We start from the raw sequence: 9,449 nt of genomic DNA on the forward strand, positions 1-9,449 counted from the left end.
CACAGTTTATTTTTATAGTAATTTTTTGTTCAAATTTGGACAAAATTACGTATTAAAAAACCTGGAATAACTATTTTAATTGTTTTGTTGTGATTGTATAATATTATTGGTGGGTACTTGAAACTTCTAAAGTATAATATTATATATCTATGATAGTACCACGGTTTGTTGTTGATATATGACGCGTTACCTAATGGATATTGTGATATGATTAATTTGGAATTTATTATTGATACCTATTATAGGTAAATTTTTTTTTAATACTATAGATAAGTATACCTATAATAGGTATGTCTAATATCTAGACTGACAAACCGTCTCCACTCAGAATCGTTTTTCTTGTACAGTGATATTATATCATTGAATTCAAATTTAATACTATCCATTATACAGTGACCCACTTGTAACCTACTGTAAAGCAGAGTGACATCCACTTACCCCCCTTTTTTTTTAAATTGCTATCCATATATTATATACTAGCTGATCCCGTGCACTTCGTTACCTGTTAAATGTACAAACTGTATATGACTCAAACTTTGTTCAATGCGTTATTTAATATTCGGTGTTTTAGATTTATCTTAATCTATCAAATTTTAATTTGAAAAATTATTTTGTAGTTAAAAATTTATAAAATGTTCAATTTTTGTATCTAAGAATTGAAAATTTAAAACAAGATTCCACGTAAGTAATTAATTCTGTTACCAAAAAATCTAAAAAATACATTTACACAGTTTATTTTTATAGTCATTTTAAGTACAAATTTGGACGAAATTACATATTAAAAACCTAGGATAACTATTTTAGTTATTTTGTTGTGATTATATAATATTATTCGTGGGTACTTGAAACTTCTAAAGTATACTATTATATATCTATGATAGTACCACGGTTTTTTGTTGATGTATAATGCGTTATAAGTACCTAATAAATATTATGATATGATTAATTTGGAATTTATTATAGGTACCTAATATAATATTATGTCTTATAGGTACCTAGACTGACAAACCGTCTCCGCTCAGAATCGTTTTTATTATACAATGATATTATATCATTGAATTCAAATTTAATACCATCCATTATACAGTGACCCACTTGTAACCTACTGTACAGCAGAGCGACATCCACTTACCCACCTTTTTTATTCATTTCTATGGTGATACACAAAGTGTTCGAAATTAAAATCCCATTTTTAGCGTTTTTTCGTAATTTTTCGGTAGTTTTTCCCATGACATTAAATAACTATTGAGAAAATCGAAAAATGACCTCTCTAAAGTACCAGCTTGGTCCGATGTGCTATAAGATAAAGTACTATATGTCGAAATCGAAGTACTCCTTCTGGTAGAAATTGTGTATACAGGATATAAAAAATAAATAAAAAAATAAATACCATTGTAAAACCAATAGCTTCCTCGCTCCGCTCAGAATCTAAAAGTATGAAATTAATAAATATGGCAATAGTAAACAGCGAATAAAGGATAAATTACATAAAAAAAAAAACAAAGTATAAGTTATTAAATTAACAATAAATAGTAAAATAGAACCAAAAGGTGCATAATAATTAAAAAACAATAATTTAAACAAGTAAATTTGAGGCCATATAAACATTCTGTCTAAACACATAACGTGATATAGCAAAAAAATCAACATAACCATTATACAGTTCACCCAGGACAGAGCCTTACGTATTGTAATTTTTGAGATGTATAGCGATCAGTGAGTTAGTGAGTGCACTATGGTACCTATTTGGCATTTATAATGATAATAATGTATAGCGTTCTATTAATTTACGTTTAGAAATCAAGAATTTAACACGCTAGCAGAGTGGGCTTTCCTAACTTGCCCTTGTTAAAATGTAAAATGTGTATACTTTCATTTGATTATTTTTGCATATTTTTCTAATTTTTAAAAGAGTATTTGAAGGGATCAATGGATAAAGGTATTAACTAACATTTTTGAAATTTTTCAAGTTAACATATACACTACCACTTTTATCCACTACAACTAATGATCAGTTCTTCTTATAACACGTAGATATAACCATAACATTTCTATTATTGCCTATTGGTGACCACTAAATAAAACCTTATCAAATTGTGATATAATGTTTATAACATTATAACACCTTTATTCATGCAATAAAATGCATTTTTGAAAAAATTTCAGTTAACACCTTCATCCGTTGACCCGTCATTGTATATTTATTTACCGTATTAGCATCATATTTTGACCATATATCTGGATGCCGGTTATAAATAGGTAAGTATATATTTAGGGATTACATGATCGGAATAGTGGATCAACATAATGGGCAGGGTGCAGGCAGCATGTATATTTCCAATTTATCACATTTAAACATTCAATACTTTAAATAAGTACACGAATATCTAATTAACTATTCATTACAAATTTAATTAATATAAATCAAATTCTCGAAAAAAAATAAGGAGCTTTGGTTTATGATATTACAAATTTTTAATACATCCTGTCATTCAAATGATATAAATAGTAAAAAATATAATTTTTAAGTAATGGCTTTACATTTTCAAAAAATACTATCAAAATCATAATCTATACTTTTTGAGATAATGAGTGTTTGCTGTTAACATAAACGTCCTGTATACTCTGCAGGTATGTTAACAAATACAAAATGACGTATCAGAAAGAACCGGCAGATATAATTAACTAAATATTTGATAATTTTAATTCTTATCAATTTTTTAAAACATTTTAAATGGTTTATTATTTTTAAATAATGTAATATTGATTAGAATGAAAGTTTTTGAATAGTTAATTTAAATTATATTTTCCAGCTATTTCTATTAGGTACATACTTTATATTTTATAATGTATTTATATTATATACCTATACTAAGACAATGACACGCTGTGTAATTACCCACGATTTTATCTATTACCATATAAATACTGCAGTTGCACTTACTTTTAAATATTTATTAGACGTAAGAATATCAGCATTTTTCTGAGATATATGTGGAATTTGAATTTGTATAAACAATTTACACTCAGTTTGCCACCAAGAAAAGTCTTTCACGATGATAGGCATTATTTTGAATTTAATTTGGACGTATTGATTTTCCCTAAACACATACGATGTCTACTTACATAATCTTTTAAAGAAAAATAATTGTAATCGTCAAGCGATTGTTTGTTACCATGGTGTCGAAAAATATTGCAGTGATACCCGTAACAAATAAAATAAATAAGTATAACCTACGTCCCACACTATAATATAATAATGACGTTGTTACGTTTCGTTATTACTTTTAGTAATGGTGCTTAGAGATGATGTAGAGGAATTAATTATTAATTATCACTTTCAATAAAAACAGAAAAGATAAGATTGGAAATTTGGTCATTAATTTCGATAGATATATTTTGTTGTATACTTTTTTTCCTAAAGTCCAAATGTCTTTATTAAATAGTACCTAATTATTATTTATTATGAATATCAAATATTGAAATTAACATTTAACATATTATAAATATTTACACCTAATATTAAACTCAATAACACACTGGTATTTTAACAATCATCGATTATAAAATAAATATACCTACATTTTTAAATAATCAATGAAATATGTTTTGATTAATCACAAGAATACAGCCGTAATTAAATCGGATCCCGATCGGACCTTTAAATGCCGACCATTATCACTAATATTAGGTAGGTATGTGACTACTAAATATACTTTATAGTATAATTATACTACTATAACCAAATACGTAATTGCATTATGTTGTTAAATCATTTGTTAACTGAGGTCAACAAGTCAACTGCATATTTCACTGTTCCTGGCGCTAATGTTACTCCGTATCCTCCATGCCCATAATTGTGTACAATCTAAACAAATTTAGATATAACTATATAAGTGAATCCGGTATTTTTATTTTTTATAATATGTACCTACATCCTAACGATTCGTCTCAAGTTAAAAATGATCGGTCTTTATAAGATAATGCTGCGTATTTTAAATTTGAGAACTTACCACAGTATCATTTATGTATTCGGTTTCTACACGAATTTTGTTCCGATAAGGTCTAAGCCCGACCCAAACTTTGTAGTCAGTTTTTAACGCTTCTTTCAATGATGGCAATAAATTGATACAATTTTCCAGTATTTCTTCTGTGTTGCGTTCATTCTCCTGCTCGTTATGACTACCAAAATGTCTACATCCACCTAGTACGACAGTCCCGTCGCTTATTGAAGGAATTATATACGTGTCGGAATCACGATAGTAAAATTTGTCAACCCACGGAGCTTTGACCTACAACATAATGATAGAAATGTTGAATGTTGAAATCGCTTTTATTCGATTTTATGATTGAGTATCATACTACATTTAAAGTAAAATATTTTATCGAAGGATGTGTAGGAACATAAGAATAAAAAATATTATTGGAAAAAATATAATTATAATAACTATAGATAGAGTTAAAATTATAAATATGCCACTTCAGTAATATATTTAAATGTAATTCGAGAAATGTTATATAATAAACTATTTTAAATATAAATTTTAAATGTGTGGTAAAATTGTAATAAAAATATTTTACCCGAATTACTTGTCCACGAATAGGCAATACATTTACATCATTACATAATTTTCCGGCTCTGAATCCAGTGCAGTTAAAAATAATATCATATTCTCCACATAGTTCTTCAAGTGATTCGATTTTTCTGTTAATTATAGTTCCACCATTATTACTAATCCTATAAAAAAAAAAATACATCAATTTCATATTTAAATAATGATAAGTAACAAAAAAATAAAAATTATGATTTTTGAAATTCAATTGGTTGTAAAACTTTATGACTGACAATGTCTGTCGTCCGACATACTTCAAGTATTTATATGTTAAATAATTAGGTATATATGTTTTAATAAATACATACTTTTTTAAAGCCCATGGTAAGAATAGTTTACATTCAATGACTATCGACGTAAAGAAGCAACCATAGTTTAGTTGATTCTCAGCAGATGAATGCGCTTTTAATTCCTCATCTGTAGCTTCTCTGAAGTCTTGTGAACATTTGCTCATGTAATGGTTCTAACATTAATGCATACATAATAGGTAAGTACACATAAAATATATAAATAACTTTCACACGTTGTCTTTATTTCATAGGTTAGACGAATATTAATGGATCTTAAATCATTGTTATATGAATAGGTATGAGAATTTATAATGCGTTATTATTACTTACTTTTGTAATATCTGGATTCTTAGTCGAAAATGTGTAACCAGAAACTTCATTTATGCCATATGGTTTATCCCTATTTTTTAATAGATTTTTATAAAAACTATAAGAGTCGTTGACCCATTGCCTATAAAAAAAAATTCGATTATATAGTCAAGTAAATTATAAGTACTGTTTCAATCAAATTTATAAAAAAATTAAAATCAATTTAAATTTAAATAAATGCTAAAATAAAAGAAACACAGCCCTATACCTACCTCGCTTTTAAAATATTATGTTATTACTAATTATAAATGTATAGGTATGTAATATTATGAGTGACCCCTTGTATAAAAACGTCAAGTCTTCAATAAAATATATTAATGACTATAACTGCAATATTTCTAATACAATATTTATAATTCAAATTTGATTGCTTAATCTATGGCAAAGGTGCCTCGACTTATATACCAGAACAATAATAATTTACCTTATCATCAAACCTAAATATTATCTGTAGTCTTTACTGACCATACTTATACGCTATCTGTTCTAGAATATAAATGTGAATATTATTTATATATTTATATTTATGAATCTGTGAAATATCATAATTTAAAAATACTTATAATTATAATATATTGCAGACAATTTTAAATGTCACATTGTATTAAATTGATCTATGCATGTTTCATGCAATATGCAATGTAATTTTGTGCGTTTTAAAATTTACAGCGTTTATAATATTTGAATACTTGTATAATATGTGATAAGTATAAAGTAAGCAAGATAAAAAAAAAATTTATAAAAATAAGATCGTATATAATTGCAAAAGAGTCAGTTTTCCGAAGCTGTGCGTTAAAAATGTTTTTTGTGTTTTGTCACGTTGTTAATTGTTAGTAGAATGTGAGTAGGTACCTACGTAGGTACAAATATTTAGACGTGCCTACCCTAGAACAGGTGACATAATATAATAATTAAAATAATAATCAAGGTTTTTCCAAATAATTCCCCGCCACCCTCAGAAATTGTCTTTGGATTTATTTATCGTCATTCTCAAGTGCTATCTTTTTTATTTCCCATTGCCAATGGTATAACTCTATATATGTACCCGTATAACGAATATGTGTGCAAAATGTAATGACAATTGATCAAAAACTGCATAAGGAACATCAGATAGGCCCTTTGATTTCATATAATAGATAATATAATTATGGAAAGTAAACTCACTGAGAGATCTCTAAGCTGGGACCGAAAATGTACGTGTCCGGCCGCAACAATCCGGCGGCGCCGTCACTGAGTGTGTCTCCGTTGAACTTATCCGCGATCAGCGTCACGTTGTAATTCGGGTATCTCCTCTGAACTTCCATCGCCGAATTCACACCAACAATACCCGCACCGACAATGACCACTCTTTTACGCGGTGATGTCGCCATTTAGCGGTTTTCTTTTTTAGATAATATATAAAAACAAAATGTTTTCGTTCAACAATAACAAACGTAAATCCAACAGAAACGCAAGGATTTCAACACCGCACAAAGCATGAGCGTGTACTGTGCTACGAGCTGTAATTATAATCCATTGAACCGATATAACACTTCGATTAATACGATCAACAATAATTAAAATATAATGTGAAGTATTATAAATGCGTATAATTCAACCGGGTCATAATCGATAAATGTAATCAAAATATATGTACCGAACAGTTATATATTATATAGCTTGACTAATTGATGTACTTATGTACCTAACTACAAACCCGCTTGTATAGTAAGTATATTAGACAATAAATAAATAATAATTAATAACAATAAATGGAAAATACTTCAAACCAGATGATTCATTTAATGTACCTACCTAAGTATTTAAAGTTTTGATGAGCGGAGTGGATACCTCGCAAAATGCTAGTCTACTACTCCACACGACCACACATCTAAACTTTAAATACGGTACTATTATAATTTATAACTAATAAACTATAGGTACTTGCCTGAAATTTGATTTTTTATAGATCAAAAATACACAAAATAATTTTCTATTATGATATGGAATAGGAAATTAAAAATGTATGTTTTCATTCAAACAGTAAAAACTTAAAAATATAACGATAAAAAATAGTGAAAAAATAATAATTTTTTTCTAAAATGTTGTTTTGTAATAACTTAAAATTATAAAAAGAAATATTTTCAAAAACGTAAGTGTTTTCTGAATTAACAAGTGTCTAATTATGTTAAATTTAGGTAAGGAGGTAACAACAAACATGTCTAATTAAAAATGTTGCATATTGTCTTTCCTCCACCTTGTTTCACGACGTGAAATTCACGTGCTAAGTATTTATTGTTTAAAGAATTCAGTGAAAGATTAAATTAAACGCATAACTACTATAGTTATTACTTATTACCTATTACAGTGCTTTCTCAACCTTTTTTGTTATAGGGCCCCCTACATTTAATATAAAACCGTCAAGGGCCCCCTCAATCAGAACCATTAATTATTTTTTCTTAATGATATACTAAATTTACATGCATTATTTCACACAAATAAATTATTAAAATGTAAAGAAAATAAATGTTTTTTAATGTATTTTTGAAACATGCAATCTTATAGTTGTATAAAACTTAAAACATATATAAACAAAAATGAATTGGTAATAACTATAGAGCTAGAAGTATCTGTTTCTGGAATTTTTATGTTATTAGTTGAAGTAGAAGTATCTGATTTTATATTCCCTTTCAACCACTTTTCCATTTTAAACTTAAAATAATATTTAACACCACACGGCCACACGATACGCACTATAGCGAAGATACGTGACTGTACGACAGACTTGGGTAAAATATTTTTAAAAAGTATTTCAAGTACATATTCCGACTACTTAAAAAAAAGTATTCCAAATATTTTTCGAATACTTTTTTTTAGTAGATTTAGATTTCAACAGCAAAAATATTACTTTTTCAATTCTGTGTTTATAAATGAACATTATTATAATCTTGATAAAACACACCTATCTGTCTATCTATAATCTATTAGTTTAAAATATTATATTAAAATTAATATTGGATGTTAAAAAAGTATTCCGAATACTGTACTCAGAATACTTGTAAAAAGTATTTAAAAAGTATTCGGAATACTACCCAAGTCTGCTGTACGACTATACGACTGTAGTGCTAAGTCGCTAAGGCATTACAAAGTTAATCTACAATGATATCATAATTTTCGATAGTTTAATAGATTATTATTATTGTTATTATACTTTAATCAGTAATCTAAAAACTCTAATGTAAGATAAACTTTCTCAATGTAATAAATAATGATTAATCATATGGACGGTTATAATATTATAATGTATACGTTATAATGTAATATTTATATTATAAATAAAAAATCGAAAATATTTTAAATTAAATAAATATTTCAAGGCCCCCCAGTCATATAGCCGCGGCACCCCAGGTTGAGAAGCACTGACGTATACGGCTATACAGGAGGGTCGGATTCCCCTCTATATTATAGCTATATGGTTATTGAGTTCCTAATCCTCAGGTAGAAAATTTGATTGAAGTGCCTCCCAAGAAAATAGTTTTAATTTTGTTTTAGTAATGATGGTTATTAATTTATAAAAATTATCATATTGTAGGTTTTCATTAAAATTTTATGGACATCCATTGATATTTTTCTGAAGTAGGCTAAATAACAACTAAAATAAAAAAAAAAAGTATTCTAAACATTTAAATGGATTTAGTTAGTATTGTCTATTGCATTTTGGAAGGAGTATTATAAATCGTTTAACTATTGGCTATTACAGAAGTGGGAAATTGTAAACAAGTGCCTAAAGCTGTAAAATAGATAAATCTTCCTCTGATAATTAATAGTTAGATCATTACATAATATTATGTTATTTAGCCATGAATCAAGATCATGAACATATGAAACTTATTTATATAATACACTGATCATGGACCACAACATAATTCTGAGTGGATCTGTATTTATTTTACAATGATGTGTTCTTCAATTATTTTCGTTTATTAATTTAATTATTGATTAAGATGGTGAATAGATATCAGAAGTACAAGCGTCAAGCATATTTTTATAAAAGCATATTGTATTTTATGAAACATTAAATAAAAAGGTGGGTAAGTGGATGTCGCTCTGCTGTACAGTAGGTTAGAAGTGGGTCACTGTATAATGGACAGTATTAAATTTGAATTCAATGATATATCACTGTATAAGAAAAACGATT

The 9,449-nt window shown here is 27.3% G+C and overlaps 2 protein-coding genes across 2 annotated transcripts in view; both read right to left on the reverse strand.

Annotated features, from left to right (window-relative positions):
* LOC100166145 (dynein assembly factor 4, axonemal) overlaps window positions 1-3,330 on the reverse strand; it is a 17,888-nt gene extending 14,558 nt beyond the window's left edge. Inside the window, exon 1 of the mRNA XM_008182575.3 lies at window positions 2,945-3,330. Within this exon, the coding sequence (XP_008180797.1) occupies window positions 2,945-3,067 (123 nt within the window). The 5' untranslated portion in view covers window positions 3,068-3,330. The remainder of the gene's footprint in view (window positions 1-2,944) is intronic.
* Window positions 3,331-3,371: 41 nt separating this feature from the next.
* On the reverse strand, window positions 3,372-6,786 carry LOC103308712 (D-aspartate oxidase). The gene is made up of 6 exons (XM_008182576.3): window positions 6,437-6,786; window positions 5,234-5,354; window positions 4,922-5,076; window positions 4,582-4,738; window positions 4,014-4,292; window positions 3,372-3,868 (listed from the first exon to the last, which is right to left on the reverse strand). The coding sequence occupies exons 1-6, from the start codon at window positions 6,640-6,642 to the stop codon at window positions 3,773-3,775; spliced, it is 1,014 nt and encodes a 337-aa protein (XP_008180798.1). The 5' UTR covers window positions 6,643-6,786; the 3' UTR covers window positions 3,372-3,772.
* Window positions 6,787-9,449: the final 2,663 nt, after the last annotated feature.

This window comes from Acyrthosiphon pisum, chromosome A1, assembly GCF_005508785.2.
Source record: "Acyrthosiphon pisum isolate AL4f chromosome A1, pea_aphid_22Mar2018_4r6ur, whole genome shotgun sequence".
NCBI classification, from domain to species: Eukaryota; Metazoa; Arthropoda; class Insecta; order Hemiptera; family Aphididae; genus Acyrthosiphon; species Acyrthosiphon pisum.